Source organism: Mauremys reevesii, linkage group 9, assembly GCF_016161935.1.
Source record: "Mauremys reevesii isolate NIE-2019 linkage group 9, ASM1616193v1, whole genome shotgun sequence".
Taxonomy (NCBI): Eukaryota; Metazoa; Chordata; order Testudines; family Geoemydidae; genus Mauremys; species Mauremys reevesii.
The window spans coordinates 70,401,227-70,422,390 of record NC_052631.1 but is presented as its reverse complement, the minus strand read 5'-3'; the positions used below and the strand labels follow the sequence as shown (position 1 = coordinate 70,422,390).

Genomic DNA, 21,164 nt, shown 5'->3' with positions numbered 1-21,164 from the left:
CCTCAAGATTATTTAAGTAGTATTTGTTTCTGGTAGAGCTTACCCTGTGTTAGGCACTTTCCAATCATAGTCCTTATAACACTGTAAGGTTTTTGTGACAGACAGAGAGAGACAGGGAAAGGGAAAGAGATGTATCATATTATTCCTGGGGGAATTCTGTGCCAAAAAATTCTGCATCAAAAATATTAAAAATTCAGTGCACAATATTTTAAAATTCTGTAAAATTCTGCATTTTTTATTTGTCAAAATAACACAATATAATCACTCTCATTTCAATTATTTCTGTACTTTATTTAAACTAAAACACAATAGGTGAAGAATGGGAGAGGGGAGCATTGGAGGAAATCCCCTTGCCTAATAGTAATGTAGCTAGGTTTCTTTCTTTCTTTCTCATTATTAGTTAACAAATATATGCACAGTGTTACATCACAGGCAAATGAGGGCTGGGGAACCAAACTCACAAATTATATTGGCTACTGAACATCTCCAGGAAGAGCAGTAGCAAACAGTTCATAGAGCATATTTTCATAGGGAATTTTTTTAGTCCAAAAATGTAGACCAGTTCTAATCACTAAAGTACCATAAGCATCTATAAGGCCACACTGTCCTTTACACCACTCTGGCAATGTAAAGGAGCCTTAAAACGTTTACACCTGTTTTTATATCCCTGGGAGAATTCACAAAGACAATGGGAACAATTCACTAAGCAGGCCAGCTGCTACATTCTGCTCTGACTGAGGAGACAGAGCCTGCCCTACACCCACCTTCTCAGAAACACCCCAAAGCCCTGCCCCTCCATGCCAAGCATGCTGTAATACCAAGCAAGAGGGACAGAGTCTCTCTCTCTCTCTCTCAAACACACACACACACACACACACACACACACACCCCACTGGGCACCCAAACCAACCTGCCTGTCGTGCTGGGGAGGGACGCATGTCTGCTCTTGCGCCTTCCCTTTGTTTCCCTGTCTGAAGTCATTTTTCTGCAGGGAAGCAAAAGAAATCTGGCGGGGGGACATGAATTCTGCACATGCACAGTGATGCAGAATTCCCCCAAGAGTAATCATATAAATAAAGTTATCAAGGAGGTTGGTGGCCACGTCTTGGTAATAAAATATTTTGATTTGGTAACATGCTTCTGCTGTTGTTTTGGAAGTAGTTAATTACTATCTGAAGGAATTGCAACTCGGAAAGTTGTCTAAGTCATCATGTCTCCCAAGGCTATACTTTGGTAGTGGAATGCCTAAAGGCACAATCTAGGCCATAGCTTTGAACCATACAAGTTAGCAAAATATCAGGAGAACTATGCCACCTGTTGGTCCCTTCTTAATATTTTGTAAATACTGAGTTTGGGGTCAGAGTTGCCCTTGACATATGTTTATAAGATACTGCCTGTGAATGTCTACTGCTTAGCAATCTATCACACTTTATAGTCAGCTGTCAGTGTCCACTTAATTATCTACTTCAGTGGTTATCTAATGTGGTCACTAGGAAATAATACCATTATTTATTATGCTAATATTTTCTATTCTGTATAATTCCATCTATCCTAGATGCATAAGAAGGAGAAAAGATGATACTTGTAAGGTCGTATCAATATCCTGAGACCGAAATGTTTGACAGACTTAAGAAACTTCTGTACATACAGATCACCTTACCTGCCACAAAGTTGCAACCATATTTAGACTGAATATAGCACCTTACCAACACACAATAACACTATACAAAAGTTTACAGCAGGATGTGAGGAAAAATATTATATCCAATAAAAATTGCAGGATGCGTCTAGACAGGAAGAATGTAGCTATCCAAGTAAATTTTAATTGGGACACCCAGATTAACAGGCTTATAGAATGTGACATGAGATTTTTAATGAAAGTGATCAGGAAATTCTTTATAGCTTATAAGAAAAATGGTGACTCAAAAACACAATGTCCTGTAGCATCATTCTGTGCTAATTCATGTAAAAGCATCACCAAAACCTAGCTGCTCTTTGAAAGTCTCTTATCCAAGTGATATGAAATAATCATAATAACATAATACCTAGGTCCTATGACTAAGGCTCCTAGGTATTATGGTAATACAAATAATATAGCACTCTTAATCAGTTGATTTCAAAGCACTCTTCATTTTATAGATGACAAAACTGAGGCACACAGTGAGGCCAGTGACTTGCCCAAGGTCACCCAACCTGCCTGTAGCAGAACCAGGAATAGAACCCAGATCTTCTAAATCCTAATCCAGTGCTCTGTCCACTAGGCAATGCACCCTCCAAGTGCATATTATCATCGCTGGTATGTGAGTGTAGTTCAGTTGGATTAAAATCCTTCAGCTTCTTGTTTTACCATTCTTGCAATACCACTGATGTTATTTGGGTTACATGAGAGACAAGTCAGAGTAGATTTTGGCCCTATATGTCTTTGCTTTATGGCAAGATGCTCAGAAAATTCTCTTGGATTGTAAACCTGCATACATTGTAACTGTATTTTTCTCTTTTTAATGGAAACGGTGAGAAACTGAGGCTAATATACCATTCTCCGCCAAATGCTCTTTCAATAATAATGTGCAAGTTAGAAATAAGCACATGAACAGAATAACTACTGGGTTTCCTGTGGAGGATTTTCTGGTCCATAAGCTGGAGATCTACCAAGGTGATGGAACTGGAACTGTATTTACAGTGCTTCAGGCAGCAATTGTCTGATTTTTGGTCATCATATTTTCTTTCCTCCAGTTAATGTGCTCTAATCCATAACATAGTCATGTTACACACTGAGGTAAGATGGTAAATAACAAACAAACAAAACAAAAAAAAACCCAAAAAAACCCCAACCTTTAAATAATAAGGTTATGGCACAAACCAGTAAAGACAGGAATTTCAAGGTTAAATCTGATGTTCTTCCTTCAACTCAAGCTGCTGTAAAGGAAGAAAATGGTGTGAGCGAAAGCTGCTAGTACCTTGTGAGAAGCTTAGAACAAGTATCTTGCCTCAGCAGATTTGTTTCTAAATAAAATATGCTAATAATTTTCCTTCCCTTGTTGTTAAGGATATTTGTGTGGAATCAAATTCTTTATTGCTTAGGTAATTACTTACTCCACCAATTGAGTCTTCACTCAGTTTATTATTATCCTTATTGATGACATAACTGTTTAAAGAGGAATTAATTTTAATGTAGCAGAAAACTGTGTTTTGCAGAGTCGCTGAACTCCAGAGTAATAAACACCCTGTTTTCATTCAGGTGTCTATTGTAACAAAAACAGGGGGAAAAAATGCAGACAGGAAAATGCTATCAACAGAATTCTCTCCACAGAGAAAAGGCTATTTTATGAAGTATCATTGGCTGTTAAAGGATGAAGCCCACTTGAATGTTGAATATTGTGACTTTGTCATGATTGACTACTGTGTTTCATAAACAAATGCATGGCCTTCCAGCTTATTAGGCACGTTGCCTTTTTCTTTAGGGAAAAGAAAATAGAAAAAGTTGTTAATGGAACGGTGCCAAAAAAGTTTTGTTTTATTTTTTTGTGTAAAACCCATGAAATAAAGTGTTTGAGTCATCTGGACTTGGAAACAGCCTGTATGGGTGTAGGTTTCTGCACGTTTGTATCTGCCACCCACCCACATGAATGGGTGGGGGAAACTGAGGGGATTTGCCAAGGGATAATAGGTAGCTCCTCCCAGGGGAGTCTCTGGCACCCATTGTCCAGCTGGGGGAAATAGGTTCTGAATGTCCAGCATTCCCCATTTCCCAGGATTTAGCCTAGCTCAGGGGCCACGTGGAGCCTCTCTTGGCTCCATTCCAGAAGCTCTCCTACCTACCAGAACTGGGAATGGGAACCCAGTCTGACACATGCTGCGGGGCTAGCTGATCAGGGTTTAGGGGAGTCAGGAAAGATTTTTTTCTCCCATGGGCCAAATTGGCAGTGGACCAGGGAGTTTGTTACCTTACTTGCAGCATCTGCAAGCCATAGTGGGTTAAGTAGGAATGCTCATAGTGCTTAAAAGAGGTACTGAGGAGGTGTTGCTTATTCATCGCAGCTCATGGCCAGATTTGAGTGCAGTTAAGAGAATAAAATGAATGGCTCCCAGAGGGAAAATACCTGGGATTTTGGTATAGGGGAGTATGTGTGATGGGCAGGTAGTGTTCCTCCCTTGTGCTAAAAGTTTAATAAAAGTTGCAGCCTGCATTTAATTCTATGCATATATCTGTCCTCAAATTGCTGATGTGACCACATATATTTCAGTAGGTAATTTAATTTTAAATGCATTAGAACCACTACAAATATTCCTTAGCATATGTAGCAAAAGCTACATATTTTACCATACAAATTGCCAAGATCAGATAAATGTGGTGGAGGTCTATGAAATTTCCAGGTGTCCTCTCTCTTCTCTTACTCTGACCATATTTCCACCTTCCTTACATTTCTTCACTGACTTCTCTTTTTAACCTACAGTCAGTTTACTCTGGTCCTGACCTTCAATGTTCTACATGACTTTGCTCCCACTTACATCTCTGAACCTGGTTCTTTTGTTCTGGACACATGGGAAGAAAGAAAAGATGCAGGAAATGTGGTTTAATTTACCTACAACTTTATTAACTCAACTCAAATCTCTTGCAATAACTCATATAGTGCAGGTCATCATCCCATCTATAATTATTTCCACCTAGTGGAGGGCTGCCATCAGTCCTCAACCCCTCTACAACTAATCCCGAGGCTGTTGTCAGCACACTTTGTTCCCCCTCATACGAGGGTTAAGGGGTTGGGGAAAGGTGGCTGTCTCCAGACTGTATCTGACTTTAGAAGCCACAGTCCCATTCCTTTAGTTTCTTTAGGAAGATCTTGTCTTCCAAATCCACTTCTAATTCCAGTTTATAAGGACACTGGGCCCCCTATGGAATGGGTACCTGAACTGGATACCTGCTAAGCTGCAGCAACTTGAACCCAACCTCATGACTCACCTCTACCAGGTCCCTGACCTGCTGTGGGTATGGCAAAAATACCCACCCCACCCTGGCCAATCTGTCAGCAAGGGAAAAATTCCTTCCCAGGTCCAAAGAAGGTGACCAGAGCAGTGGCTACAGCAGACCAGAAATACCTGGTCCTCTGATAGTCCCAATGGGTAGGAGCTGCTAACCCAGGCAGGAGAGGGGGCTCAGGCTGGAGGGACTGGATTAATATACCCTCCCTCAGTGTGCAGGTGCAAATGGCTTACTTGAGCCTCACTGGCCTGCCCATCATCTGAGGTGACGCCTTCCGTGCCCTCCACCTATCTCCCCCTCCATGCCCTAAGCAGCGGGGTGGAAGGGCTCTTAAAGGAGCCACTACCCTTTTTTCCACCAGTCCAGACAAAGACCACACATCTTTGAGGTTATGAGGCTTATATTTTTACGCTCCACTCAAGATACTTTTCTTTATAGCTGTCCTTGGGATTGAGAATTGAGAACAACCATAACCTTTTAGAGTTCATCTGTTTGTCATCTCCCATTCTTGTGCCTTTTAGTGCCTTTCGTACTGCTACCTGTCCTTGGAACAACCTCCCAGATGATCCTCTACAAACCCCACTTCTTCAAATCACTGCAAAATTCCCACCTCTTCCGTGATAGCTAAATAAATATAATGTCCACCAGCTACACTATAACCGGTATCTCTACTCTACTGTGCCTATATGAGCCCTTAAATTGAAAGCTCCTGAGGCAAAGGAATTCATTTCACTCTGGATTTTTGGTTTTATGGTTGGCTAGCTGTAACTACTATGTACATCTGCATTATGACTCTCTGTGTGTATTACACTGTGTGTTTGTGTATATATATATATGTGTGTGTGCGCATAAAATAATGCACAGCATATACGTATCTGATAATTGTTTGTGATTAATATACACCTCTACCCCATTATAACGCCACCCGATATAACACAAATTTGGATATAATGCGGTAAAGCAGCGCTCTGCGCGGGGGGGGGAGGGGCTGTGCACTCCTGCGGATCAAATCAAGTTCAATATAACGCAGTTTCACCTATAATGCGGGAAGATTTTTTGGCTCCTGAGGACAGCATTATATCGAGATAGAGGTGTATATGCCATATCACTTAATATAACCATTATGAATTGCACGTGTAGCTTACTCCAAATGAAAATGTTTTTTCTGGAATGTTCTGCTTCTTTATCATAGGAAGCTATTTTAGAACTTCGGTAATCTAGGTTTTATATTTCCAGCTATGAAAAGCAATTAAGACCAAATTATACCATAGACTAAATTTCTTGCACAATTTCATTTTAAGTAAAAGCCAGTGCTTATTTCTATGAACTACTGAAATATCTTAATCCATTTTTGCAACCGTGACATTTAATATATTTCCAGATATATATATTTTTAAATAAACAGCTTCAATTTTTAAAGCTAAGACCTTAAATGCCAAAAAAGAACAGAATTTTTTTCCTTACAGAATCTTCTCAGTATAGGGATTTATAATGGAAGGTCTGAGATTCCTTCATAAGTACTTTGAGCCCATTTTGGTCAGTAAAGCTTACGAAAAGTTAATATAATGAGAGGCAACTCTTAAACATGTTATATAAAGTTGACATATCTGCACCTATTGGAGATGCTGTGGGCCCTGCTCAGCAATGGCAGTAGTATGGGAGTGCAGCATGACAGTCTGTAAACTAATCTCTCTGCTGACTTGCTGCTGACTGTAAAGTTCTCAGTTTCCATATTAGAGCCTGACATGACCCTTAGTGGTCTAAGCTTCAGGTTTGAAATAACAGCACTCCATGACAGTCAGAGTTTGAATCCTGTTTGGACTGAGCCTTAATCCCACCAACTTTCCAGTCAATAGAGCTGGTCTAAAATTGTCCAAAAGAACATTTCTTCATTGGAAGATGCTGATTTGTTGAATTTGAAATGTTTGTGGAAACATTTAGATTCTGATGAATTTTCCCTGGATCCCTGGCAGGATTCTCTCACACATCTTCCTGGTTTCCTTACGTCTTTCCATGTAGTGCCGTGGAAGTCTGTTTGGCGGATGGCTGGTGAGCCCAGGCTTCCGTCTCTCCAACAGCTGGGGACCCCAGGGCTTGCAAGCTCCTGGTTACTCAGGAGCCTGCCTGGAGGGCTGATGGGAGGCCAGGTACCTGGAAACACAGGGAGTCATAGCTCTCAGAACTTCCAGCATCCCTGGCTCCAGGGAAGCCTCCCAGGACAGTGTTCCAGAGCAGGGGCTCCACAGCTTTTCTAGGCTCCTGGCTCCTTGTCAGCCTGGGAGCCTTAACTCCCAAAGAGTTGTTTGGATCCCTGGCTGGCAGTCTGCCAGAGTGTCCAGCAGGTAGGGGAGCTTTTGAAACATTTAGAAAAAGTCAAAATGAAATGTCTTTTCAGCTTCTTCTAAATGAAATTGCAAATTTTGGTTTGGTGGAAAATTTCAAAATGCCATACTTTGTTCTATGTTGGAGTGATTGTTTTAATTTTGAAATATCCCACAGTATCCTGCAAATATAAATAAAAAATGAAAATTTAATTTTAAGTACTAGAGAGTCCCATTAACAACAATCGGAGTAAAGATAAGCATGAGCATAAGTGTTTGAGAGATCAGGGCCTTTAAGTTTAGTTCAACCCTAAAAAGTTACCTTAGAAATGGCATTGTGTGGGTCCATGGTGTCTCTGATTATCATATACAATTTTCTTAGATTGCAAGTATAGCATTGTTCTTTTTAAAATTGCAAGCCTCACAAACCCACGCTGGGCTTTTCCCATCTTATGTGTCATCACAGATAGTAAAGATACTACAAGCCGAACTAAACCCTCAGTGACACATGTGCACACCACCTTAAGGGGTTCCACTGGTGTCTCTGACGCCATCAGAATCTCTCTTTCTGTTGATGGTGTGCAAGAAATGTCGCTGCATTTTTTAAATTTGAAGAGAGACAGAGAGAGACAACCTACCTAGATGGCAGAGCCCAGTATGAGTTTGTGAGGGTGGCTATTAGAACACACAGCTTTGTTTGCAAACTGAGATGATGTCTACAGTACAAATTAATTCAAACTTATTCTATTCGAATTTTCGGAAGCGATTTTATACATTCGGTGTTGTGTGTCCCCACTAAAGCACGTGAATTCGGCAGAGTGCGTCCACAGTACTGAGGCTAGCAGCGAATGTCGGAGAGGTACACTGTGGGAAGCTATCCCACAGTTCCTGCAGTCCCCGCTGCCCATTGGAATTCTAGGTTAAGGTCCCAGTGCATGATGGGGCAAAAACATTCTCGCAGGTGTTTCTGGGTGTGTGCCATCACTCACTCCTCCCTCCATGAAAGCTACGGCAGACAGCATAATGCCAGCAGACGGTGCAGTACAGTGCACCGCCTGTCTCGTGGTACTATGAATCCAACTCGCATGTCCTCTCGTCTTTCTATCTACTCTTTTATCTAACCATTTCCCACCTTTTTTTCGGCTACTGTGAACCGAGCAGCACAGCGCTAGCAAATTTTTCCATGTTGTCTGTCCTGGGCTCCTGTGGAAGCTGCAGAAGTCAACAATTCCCCGCTGTTTTTCAGCCATCGTGAACTGAGCCAGACAGCTTCCACTGCAAACTCTGCTCTCCCGCTCTTGCATCGCAATTTTTCCATGTTTTCAGTCCTGGGCTCCCGTGGAAGCTACAGAAGGCAACAATTCCCCGCCGTTTTTCGGCCATCGTGAACTGAGATAGTAAGACACAATCAGCCATATGAGATGAAGAGTCAGAAGAATTGTACCATTATCTGCATTTCTAAATGTATTTATACAAGAATCATTGTGGCTTGTGCTGCTACCAAATCACAACCATCTCTTTTAGTTTAAGTCCATTATACCTCAGACACATTTGTGTAGATAGGGGCCGCGTTGAAATATTTGCACTTGTGGGAGGAGAAAAAGGGAGGGTAGTATTTTAAAAGATACATTTCAGAGAACAAAGGGGACACTTTGGTGTGAGTAAGCCATCACACATGGCCGGGCAACAGAATTCAGCTTGCAGACAGTCTAGGGGCATGCGGGGTTCTGCTTCTTCTACATTCATTTCAATGCTTACAAACTGCTGGGCTCCCTTTCCCATAGCAAGCAATGCCTGGTGGGTTTGCCATATAAAAGGAGGGCCTGTGGGCTCTCTGGGACGATCGCTTCACACAACATCCCCCCCTCCCCCCCCCCCGGCACCCACCGCGTGGCTCTGATGAGGCTCTGAGCAGGGAAGAGCTGTTTAAACTAGATGCGAACAGCCCAGCATGGCTGGGTTCCCCCCCCCGACCGCGTGGCTCCGATCAGGCTCTTACTCACCAGAAGTACCTTCTCCAGGGTCATGGTCTGGGAGCCTGTTTTGGGAGTGGGGGAAGGCTATTGGCTCCAGCGTTCAGAATAGTTCCTGGCTAGGGGAGGAAACGGATTCCCTACTTGCTACCTGTGCACTGTCCTCCTCCTCCTCATCATCTTCATCTGCCAATGACTCTTCCTCCTTGCTCCATGCAACTTCTCCCTTGCAGGTGTCCATGGACAGTGGTGGGGTAGTGGTAATGTCATCCCCCATAATTGCATGCAGCTCACAGTAGAAGCGTAATGTATGGGGCTGTGACCCAGAGTGTCCGTTCGCCTCCCTGGCTTTTTGGTACGCTTGCCTGAGCGCCTTGATTTTTGTACGACACTGCTCTGTGTCTCTGGAGTAGCCTCTTTCCATCATGGCCCTGGAGACTTTAGCATACGTGTTTGCGTTCCTTTTTTTGGAACGTAGTTCTGCCATAACAGATTTGTCTCCCCAACATGCAGTGAAATCCAGTACCTCCCATTCAGTCCATGCTGGAGCTCATCTGCGAATCTGGGACTGCATGATCTCTTGTGATGGTGGACTCTGCATGGTCACTTGTGATGGTGGACTGTGCTGATGGTCACCTGTGCTGATGGTGACCAAACTGGAAATAAAATTAAAAAGTTCCTGGGGCTTTTCCTGCCCACCTGGCTAGTGCATCGGAGTTGAGAGTGTTGTCCAGAGCAGTCACAAGGGAGCATTCTGGGATAGCTCCTGGAAGCCAATAATGTTGAATTGCGTCCACAATACCTTTAACCCGGGATTGCGATCTCAATTTAAATGCTCAATTTAAATGGCTAGTGGTGTTCTGTAGCCATCACCTACAGCCCCCAACTAAAACCTCTCCAGCGCATCATCAAAGATTTACAACCTATCCTTAGAGATGATCCCTCACTCTCACAGATCTTGGGAGACAAGCCAGTCCTCGCTTATAGACAGCCTCCCAACCTGAAGCAAATACTCACCAGCAACCGCACACCATACAACATAAACACTAACCCAGGAACCTATCCTTGCAACAAAGCCCGATGCCAGCTCTGTCCACATATCCATTCAAGTGACACCATTATAGGACCTAATCACATCAGACACGCCATCAGGGGCTCATACACCTGCACATCTACCAACGTGATATATGCCATCATGTGCCAGCAATGCCCCTCTGCCATGTACATTGGCCAAACCGGACAGTCTCTACGCAAAAGAATAAATGGACACAAATCTGACATCAGGAATCATAACATTCAAAACCAGTGGGAGAACACTTCAACCTCTCTAACCACTCAGTGACAGACTTGAAGGTGGCAATTTTGCAACAAAAAAACTTCAAAAACAGACTCCAAAGAGAAACTGCTGAACTTGAATTAATATGCAAACTAGATACTATTAACTGTGGGTTAAACAAAGACTGGGAATGGTTGGGTCATTACACCAATTGAATCTATTTCCCTATGTTAAGTTCTCCTCACACCTTCTATGGGCCATCTTAATTATCACTTCAAAAAGTTTTTTTCCTCCTGCTAATGATAGCTCATCTCAATTGATTAGACTCTGCCTGTTGGTATGCATACTTCCACCTTTTCATGTTCTCTGTATGTATAAATATCCCCTGTCTGTGTGTTCTATTCTATGCATCCGAAGAAGTGAGCTGTAGCTCACGAAAGCTCATGCTTAAATAAATTTGTTAGTCTTTAAGGTGCCACAAGTACTCCTGTTTTTTTTTTTACTGTTCTCAGAAACACTTTCTGCGCTATGCTTGAGAGCAAGTAGACTAAGAACCAGCATGCATTGCAAAAAAGAAATTGGTGCACACAGCAGATTTTAAAGGTTTGTGTATCATCTTCATCTTTTGCTGCTCCTATCACCTGTCTCTGCTTCCTCAAATCCTTTCCCTTGCTCCCACTTTCTGTGGTCCCACTTACTTCTCTGGCCTCATCCTCAGCTTCTTCCAAACCCTGTACTCTGCCTCTATTTAAAAGGAATAGAAATCAGTGAGAACAGCAGAAGTCTTATTTCCAAACTAAACCTGAGAAATAACAGATAGGAGTGAAGTCCTACAGGTGGGCTAGAATCAGTACTTGGGAAGTATGGATGGGCACTATAGGAACACCTGTCTCAAAATTAGTGAGGTTAGATTATGGTTATAGCTGATAGGTGCCAGAGGTAATTGATTAAATAGAGCTGCCAGATGAGAGAATGACAATAATTAAAAAGAACCATGGAACTATTAATAATTAGAACTATTGAGCCATAAACTATTACAACTACTGGTTGCAATTACAACTGCTAAAACAAACTAGGTAATACCCTGATGCAACAGGTGATGCAGCTGAATTTGGCCATTAAATGGAAAGTATAACATCAAGAGATAGATCACGACAGCCTCCATGCATATGTAAAAATAAATTCCATACAAAGTAACAATTGACTTTAAATCTGAGTAGTACCAAAGATGGAGATAGAAGATAATCTGTTGAATTGGTCACCGGTCCTAAAGTGGGACCAGAAAGATGAAAAATCAGGTTTTCTGCTTCCTCAGAAAAAAGTTTGGAAGAAAACCAGAGCTGGTGAAAGGAATAAAATGGGATAAATAAAATGGGAGGAAAAGGACAATGAGAGAAATGGAGTATGTTCAACGATAAAATAATGGATGTTGAAAGATTATGCTGCCACTTAGAAGTAAATACATTCTAAGCAAAGAGGGGTCATTGCAAATGAACAAGGAAGTGCAAAAGGTAAGAAAAGGTGAGAGAGGCACATGGAAAGGTATCCGATATTGAGACCAAAAAAACTACAGTGGAAGCGATGAGGTATAGGGAAAAAACTGAGTAGGAGAATTACAGAAATATGAAACAAGAGGTTCAGATATTAATAAATTGTTCCAATATTTTAGTAGCAAGATATGTATGAAAGAGGAACCAGGAGCTTTGAGAGATATCTGGGGACATTTTATTGATGGAAGAGATAGGTATTGCTAAAATAATAAAATTAATTAATTGCTTCAGTGTTTATAAAAGGAGGATGGCCAATGCTATAGATGTAAATTTTTAGGATGGAAAGAAGAAATCCTCAGGGAGATCAATATTGTGCCTGCTAATCTCTAATCAAATGCCATATCTTATGGAATCCATCCCAGAGCTCTAGGGAGTGTCAAAAGAAATGGCACAGACCCACCTACACCAGCTTTGCCCTATCCAAGGATTCCCCTTTGTCAAGGAAAAATCCTTAGATGGCTCTGTAGAGAAGATTTCCAGCTGTTTTGTGCTGTCTAAACATGTGGAGCAGCTGCAATGAGGGCTAAAGGTTCAGCTCCAGAAGTTCAACAGAAGAATAGTTTAATTTTTCCGAAGACAGACAAACAAATGCATAGCCCCACCATGTTGTGGATAATGTGATTCCTCCTATGACTATTGTTTTCATTGTTGTGCTATCTGTTTCTAAAATACCCATTTTCTGACAATGTGTCTGAGAATGGCACGCAGTAAAAGTACCTCCTTCTTGCCCTAGTCCTACCATGGAACTGGGTAACTAGAGTAGATTTGCATTCACTGCCTCTATCCTAGAAAATATTTTGCATATACATTTCAAAACCCTGCTGCTCATTCCACTGTTGGTAATAGGAGGAAGTTACTTTTGCACAGACTAGAGCTAAATGTGCATTGTAAATACCATAGCTTACTTTTAGATGAGGCAATTTTGTTAGGTAAAATGATGACTCGTTGCAATATACTTGTGGCTCTACCTGTAAAACACATGACACCTTGTGTCTCCAAGTATGTGAAGATAATGCTTCTATACTTAGCAAGGTAGACTTTAAAAACAACTCATCTCATAGGCAGGCCTTCTTCATATTAGTCAGTAATCTGCACAAGAAACCCTAACCTCTTAAATATGAAAAAGATAAATTGTGTGAGTTTTGTGCTCACGAGAGGTGTTGATAGCCCCATAGGTGGAAGACCTCTATTTATCAACAGAACAGGTAGATTAGAGGCAGCCATACACATTTCCCATGCCGATGGATGCCTCTGCAATGATTTTAGGGAATATCTCTAGGGGAGAAGTGTTAGTGGAGCCTCTTTGGGCCCTGAGACAAGTTTGCTAGTTTAGTACTATTTATGGTGTTGGGTCTTGTGAATGTCCACAGTGAACTGGAGCATTGCCACCAGGCTCATTTCCATAGTATCTAATTAAGTAGGGAACGTCACTCATTACGGGGATGGAGTCAAACCAGTGTCCTAAAGATGAAAGGCCTCATTAACCTCAATACCAGTCCCCAACTGCAGTTCCAGCTTGTTCACCACTCTGTTATCTCTAGGTCCAAGAAATGATTGTTAAGATACAAGATTTTGCAGCATACCTCTGCAAATAACTTCATAATAACGCAGTTTACACTGATTTACTGCAAGATACAAAGGCAGTTTCCTATGAGCTTCACAACATAGTATCCTTAAATAACACTCCCCCCCACACACAGATTTTTGATCAATGAAAATTGTTTTAAAGAATATTTAACTCCAGTTTCACAAGAATCCTTCATGCAACTGGAATGCTGAACAGAGTATCAGACTACAGCCTGTGCTGATTTATAATGAGTAATTATCTAATGAAGATAGTGTTAGGTATGCATGAGAGTTCTTGTTGGAAGATTTGAAATTTTAAGAAAATGCTGTAGATCAAATGATAATGTCTCATTTGTATTCTCTCAGTTCCCTAGCCACTACTGCACTCTGAAAAGCAACTACAGAAATGGGCTGCAAACAGACATCATTTTTGTATGAGATGAGGCTCAATGATCCCTAAATGGTGCCAATAATCTTATCCTGCTATAGAAGCCTTGTGTTACTGCAGCTTTATATTTTTCTATACACACATGCACACAGTATGAGAGAAGGGAGAGATTGCCTATGTAGAATAGACAACACAAATTGTATGTACAGTAATATAGATCATATTCTGCCCCTAAGTGCAATGCCATTAAAATTAATAGGGCTGCACTTTTGTAACTGAAGGCCAAATTTGATTCATATTACAGAATATATATGTGTAATATTTGACTAGTTATACTCACAATAGTGCTGTAATATTTGCAATCCCTTGTGCTGAAGAAAATTATTTTGCATGTTTAACTTGATCAATCCTGAGTTAGGGTAGATTGACCACTGTGATACTTCACTTTTACACCAGTTACATGGGTGTAGAGCTGGAGTACCACAGTACTCAGATGTACGTGAAACACAATTGCCTTGACTCACAGGGACTTGCATAAATATTTTCTTCTGTTTTTGATCTGCAAGAATTTCCACCCCTGAAGGTTCCCAGAATAGGTTCACTTGGACCTGAAACACAAATTCAGTCAAACCACTGAGTTTTTCACCTAGCTTTTACTGACTCTTTCAAAATCTGAGGTTTTGCACAATTTGGACATCAAACAATAAAATAAATTGGTCCAGAGTTGCTTGAAAATGGGCCTACATCTGCTCAAAAGGTTCATTAACATTTCATCAGATATAGATTTAGTTGGTAACAAAACTTGAAACAAAAGAGGTTTCTTGCATTTGGGGTTTGTAATTAAAGTTTCACAGAGCAGTGCTAGGAACTAAGGAATGGTAATAGGACACCAGCAATATAGCATTATAACTTTAAGTTACATTATAACTTTAAGTTACATTCTTGAAACATAAATCGTTGTTAACTACATCAAAAATTTGCTGTAGCACACGCACAGAAAAAGGCTTGGTTCTTTCATTATGTAAGGAAGGAATATACTATAAAATCGTTTAGTGGATTCCGGTGGGATACATGATTTGCAGGTGAACAGCAACTATTAACTAGAAATGCTATAACTGTGGAGATAATACTTTTCATTGCCTCTTAAGGGGTTGTTCATGTGATTTTTGACTGGTTTATTTTCTGTATTAGATAGTCTTACATTATACTGAAGGTGCTTTTCTGTTCTATGTTAGAAATATACTCCAGGGTTTTACTGTGGGATAATAACAAAGTAATGTATCAGATATAACAAAAACTTAGTGTTTGTACTGTTTATTTTCTACTAAAGCTGATCAGCCCAGAAATATCCACTTTTTTGTTTGTTTACCTTAAGATTTAATCCTTTGGGACCTGAACTAAAGCCCATTGAAGTCAATGGGAGTCATCACTATGACTGCAATGGATTTTGGAACAGTCCCTCAGGGCATGTCTACACTGCAATTAAACGCCTGTGGCTGGCTCAGGAATCAGGCTGCAGGGCCTATAATTGCTCCAGCCCAGAATGTCTACACTGCAATTGTATAGATGTTCAGTCTGAGCCCCACAGACCCAAGTCATAGAATCATAGAATCTCAGGGTTGGAAGGGACCTCAGGAGGTCATCTAGTCCAACCCCCTGCTCAAAGCAGGACCAAACCCAACTAAATCATCCCAGCCAGGGCTTTGTCAAGCCTGACCTTAAAAACCTCTAAGGAAGGAGATTCCACTACCTCCCTAGGTAACCCATTCCAGTTCTTCACCACCCTACTAGTGAAAAAGTTTTTCCTAATGTCCAACCTAAACCTCCCCCTCTGCAACTTGAGACCATTACTCCTTGTTCTGTCATGTTCTACCACTGAGAACAGTCTAGATCCATCCTCTTTGGAACCCCCTTTCAGGTAGTTGAAAGCAGCTATCAAATCCCCCCTCATTCTTCTCTTCTGCAGATTAAACAATCCCAGTTCCCTCAGCCTCTCCTCATAAGTCATGTGCTCCAGCCCCCTAATCATTTTTAAAAGCAACAAAGAATCCTGTGGCACCTTATAGACTAACAGACGTTCTGCAGCATGAGCTTTCGTGGGTGAATACCCACTTCTTCGGATGCATCCGAAGAAGTGGGTATTCACCCACGAAAGCTCATGCTGCAAAACGTCTGTTAGTCCATAAGGTGCCACAGGATTCTTTGTTGCTTTTACAGATCCAGACTAACACGGCTACCCCTCTGATACTAATCATTTTTGTTGCCCTCCGCTGGACTCTCTCCAATTTATCCACATCCTTCTTGTAGTGTGGGGCCCAAAACTGGACACAGTCAGCTGACATGGGCCAGCTGTGGGTGTTTAACAGCAGTGTAGTAATGTTCCTAGTGAGAAACAGAAAAGTACAGTATTTGTCTGTAGAAGAAGATTCATTCTTAATTGATTCTTAATATAATGCCTGACTTTTAATATGATGTCCCATGTCCAGGTCACATCACCTTATGTGACTAGAGCACACTCATGAATGTTGATGATCCATTAATTCATATGATCATCTATGCTCTAGGTCATTATTGAACATTTGCTGTCTTCTGCCTGATAATGTTTCTAAGAAGGAATAACACAAATTTTGTATTTTGGAAATTAATAATAATTTAATTGAATTAATAGGCTGTTGTCTCTCTAAATATGGTACATGCAAATATGAATAATCCACACACACTGTAAACTGGTTGATTATGGCAGCTTGTTATTTTATGGTCCACTGCAATGGAAAAAAATACTTCATTCATGGTGGTTTTAGTAATATATGATTAATGAGTGTGCATCCTTTGTTATAAAATAATAGTGTAGGTAAGATGAGATAATGAATGTTCTATGAACACAGAATCTCACTGGGAGCAATTAAATGCTCTGTTTATACAACAGAGTATTCAAAATATGGGCATTTTTAGATGTTCCTGGAATAATTTATCGACCGCACACAGAAAAACATATCATGGCAAAGACATCGGTCCATCTTAAAGCCACAAAAGAAACATTTTTTTCTGCAGGCTTCAATTGTATTCCCAACTCTGCCTATTGTGGATATGTGGAGAGCATATTACTTAAGATTCTGTGCTGTTTTGAGACCTCCATGATATTTAGTCAAAGTTCAGTGTTAAAGCTCTTTGGCCTGCATTCCCAATCACTTCTGTGATGCTCTTCTGCTCTTGGCATACAGTGACCATTTCTCTCTCTGTGTAGGATAGAGAATTCTTATCTAGGTTTTCGCTCTGTGCCCATCACCACAGCATCTGACACCTACCAACTACTATCTGACTCTAGCACCACCAGCAGTATTAGAAACAAATATTTGGTCCACCTTGGGAGTAGCCCACACTGCAATTTGCTAAATAGTGTTGTAAAGACCTGTATTTCACCGAGGCATTGCACGTGCTGTCACAGTGTCTGGGAGTTGCTGCTAGTATGCAAGGGCCTTCTCACCCACTCAAAGCCACAATTTCCACCAAATAGAGTCTGTTTATTATGGGAACAGCTCAATCCATGTATATCTTAGAGTTATTGCATTGTAGCTTCATTCTGCCAGAACATCACACTGCACTGCAGCATTTCCTTTTTGTGTCATGAGGTCTTTCATTACAATAGTAATTTAAACTTGAATAAGTACTGGCCTACTTGGGGAAGGAAAATGTATCGGTCTGAATCATTCGCAAATTTGCACTGTATGCTGGTATTTAATTAATGGCATAACTCCATTACTTTAACAAACAACACCATTAGTGCTTGGACTGAGTGGCAGACAGCTTCTGTTTACCAAGCCAGATGCCTTTCTTCTTGCAGAGTTTTGAAAAGAAAAGGTGTTTCTAATGTGCCTTCTTTGTTATAAAACTTGCTTTTGTTTGGCTTTTCATTTCACATTCATTCATTTCAGCAAAGGCTGAGGGTACATAATAGCCCCCACAATAAGGCTGAATTATACCTTTATTACATTGAAAGATTTAAAAAAACATAAAAGTTGCAAAGTCAAGTAGTCAAAAGAGCAGAAATTTCAGAGTTAAGGTGGCCTGTGCCACCTTTGTTTTGCTCCCTTGTGCATATATGTTTTACGATACACTCTTCAATTACATGATCACATATTTTTTTTCCACAAGACCCCTGCCTCATTCAGTGCACAAGATGGATGATGCTCATTGAATGAACAGCTATTCAATATTTGTTTTATTTTCATTCTTCAATATATGACTCTATGCCTTATTTATTCAAGCTGTGCTCTACATAGAGAATTGTTAATTTCCCCATAGATTTGTCTATGGTGCTCATCACTATAATCTCAGTGGTTTGCAAACATTAATTTATTTTCATAATACTGCTGTGAAGTGAGGGTCTATTATTATCCTCATTTTTCAGATGGAGACCTGAGGCACAGAGAGATTAAGGTCAGTGTTCACTAATTTTGGGTGCCCAATGAGAAAGATAAAGGGCTGATTTTTCAGAGTACTTAGCATTATGTAGTACTTTATACATTCAAAGCTCAGGTCCCATTGACTTCAGCTGCATCCGTGAGTGCTCAGGACTTCCACAAAGCAGACACCAGGGCACCTAGAAAATGAGGAACATACAATTAGTAACCACCTGTAGAAAGTTTGGTTTAACTCACGTGAATAGAACTTTATAGGAACTCTGGGGCACAAGCAGAGATATAGAATCCATTTGTGCAGGGCAGCATGCAACTACTTTATCCTTGAGACAGTCTGTTATCTTATTGCAGTCCCCTGTCTCCTTCACTACACACCTGCTGACTTCTGCAACAAATGAGGTAGGAGTTCAACAGACAGCTGTCTCCTTCCTTAAACATTCCCAGAGCAGGTCCATCCTGTGCACTGAATGAGGCAGGGGTTGTGTGGTGGGAGGGGGAAAGAAGGAGGACTGTATCATAAAGCATTCACACCAGATCGCATAGGCAGTCTCAATTTTGGTAGTTCTTCACATTTGAGTGCTTGACTTTGCAGCCTTAACATTCTTTTACTGTAGTTTGTTTTATGAAATTTCCTAAGTTTCTTTTAAAACTTAAAAACTGAAAAAAGAAAATGTTCATCATGTGGAACCATATTGACCTCCTCTTATGGATTACTGTCAGGCTTGGTATCTGCCTCTTGGTTTAACTCAGTAGAAGTAATAGAAGGCTGTTATCTTCTATGTGAACCTGCCATTGGGGGAATTGTGTGTGTGGGCGGGGTGAGGCACATATTTTGCCAGTTTCACAACAATTTACAGGACAGCACAAGAATGTTGAGACTCAGAAACAATGCCAAGGGAGTTGTTCTCTAGTTTTTACAGACTCTGGCTACTGTACTCCCCCAAGCCTCTCCCTGTCACTCCTACTGCTATCATCCCTCTCTGACTCCTGTGCTTCCCCTTCCCTGCTCTCAGCTCTAGCCCTTGCCCCTATTCTGCCCACTCCCTGGCTTCTGTCCTGTCTTCCTCCCTCTGCTGCTGACTATGTCTCCTCTTCTTGCCAGTGCTCCCCCTCCACTGCTCTTGACCCTCACCCCCATCACCTTATTCCTTTCCCTTTCTTGTCTTCTGCCTTTGCCCCCCTCTGGCTCCTGCTTCCAATCCACATCCTAATTCTCCTCCAATTACCAAACTCCTGCCACTTTTCCCTTGCCCTATTCCTCACTCCTCTGTAGTCAAGTCAGGTTTCCAATGTGCAAAGTAATGCACATTGGAAAACATAATCCCAGCTATACATATAAAATGATGGGGTCTACACTGGCTGTTACCATTCAAGAAAAAGATCTTGCAGTCATTGTGAATAGTTCTCTGAAAACATCCACTCAATATGCAGCGGCAGTCAAAAAAGCGAACTGAATGTTGGAAATCATTAAGAAAGGTATAGATAATAAGACAGAAAATATCATGTTGCCTCTTTATAAATCCATGGTATGCCAACATCTTGAATACTGTGTGCAGATGTGGTTGCCTCATCTCAAAAAAGATATATTGGACTTGGAAAAGGTTCAGAAAAGGGCAACAAAATGATTAGCAGCATGGAATGACTTCTGTGTGAGGAGAGATTAATAAAACTGGGACTTTTCAGCTTGGAAAAGAGATGACTAAGGGGGGGGTGTAGTGAAGTGAGACTCTCCAGTGTGGTGCCTCCTGCTGGTTATCCTGGGAATTAGCTCTCCAGCATACAGAGCGCCTCCTCGCCTGCCTTAAGCCCCTGAGTCCCTCCTGGATCCTGGTGCCCTTTACCTCGGGGTTCTGCCCCAGCAGTACCCCACCATGCTCTGGGTCTCCCCTCTTTCAGGGCCGGAGTGAAGTGACTGCCCTGCTACAGGGGGGGATATGATAGAGGTCTATAAAATCATGACTGGTGTGGAGAAGGTAAATAAGGAACTGTTATTTACTCCTTCTCATAATACGAGAACTAGAGGTCATCAAATGAAAACAAACATAAGGAAGTATTTTTTCACAACACACAGTCAACCTCTGGAACTCCTTACCAGAGGATGTTGTGAAGGCCAAGACTATAACAGGGTGCAAAAAGAACTAGATGATTTCATGAAGGATAGGTCCATCAATGGCTATTAGCCAGGATGGACAGGGATGGTGTCCTTAGCCTCTGTTTGCCAGAAGCTGGGAATGGGCGACAGGATGGTTTACTTGATGATTATCTGTTCTGATCATTTCCTCTGGGGCACCCGGCATTGGCCACTGTCAGAAGACAGGACACTGGGCTAGATGGACCTTTGGTCTGACCCAGTATGGCCGTTCTTACATTCTTAAGCTTCCTCCTCCTCATCCACACTTCTGGGAGCCAACTTGGGGAACATTCCTGTGGCCCCTGACAACCAGGAAGAGCAATTGCTTAGCCTCTGCAGCGCTAAGGATTGAAGTGTTCAATTGCTGTGGGGGATTATGAATGTGCATTCCACTTGTAGACAGGAGGTGTGAAGAGTTAGATTATTCTCAGTGAAGATGGAATCTATGGAGGATTTAGGTGCCAATCTCTAATAAGTCTCTACTGAGCATGTGTGAACTGGTATTTTCCAGTGGTTTATATCATACCCAAATTTGGGTAATTTTTCACTAAAACAGCAAA

The 21,164-nt window shown here is 41.3% G+C and overlaps 1 protein-coding gene across 11 annotated transcripts in view; it reads left to right on the top strand.

The window, feature by feature from the left end:
- The window catches only part of PCDH11X (protocadherin 11 X-linked), a 1,093,295-nt gene that overhangs the window by 845,389 nt on the left and 226,742 nt on the right, over window positions 1-21,164 (top strand). Inside the window, exon 8 of one of the 11 annotated variants that reach the window (XM_039487737.1) lies at window positions 3,239-3,545. The exons of the other annotated variants lie outside the window; for them this stretch is intronic. Coding sequence (XP_039343671.1) covers window positions 3,239-3,354 — 116 coding nt within the window. The 3' untranslated portion in view covers window positions 3,355-3,545. Of the gene's footprint in view, window positions 1-3,238; window positions 3,546-21,164 lie in introns of those variants that run through there. 11 annotated transcript variants of the gene reach the window in all.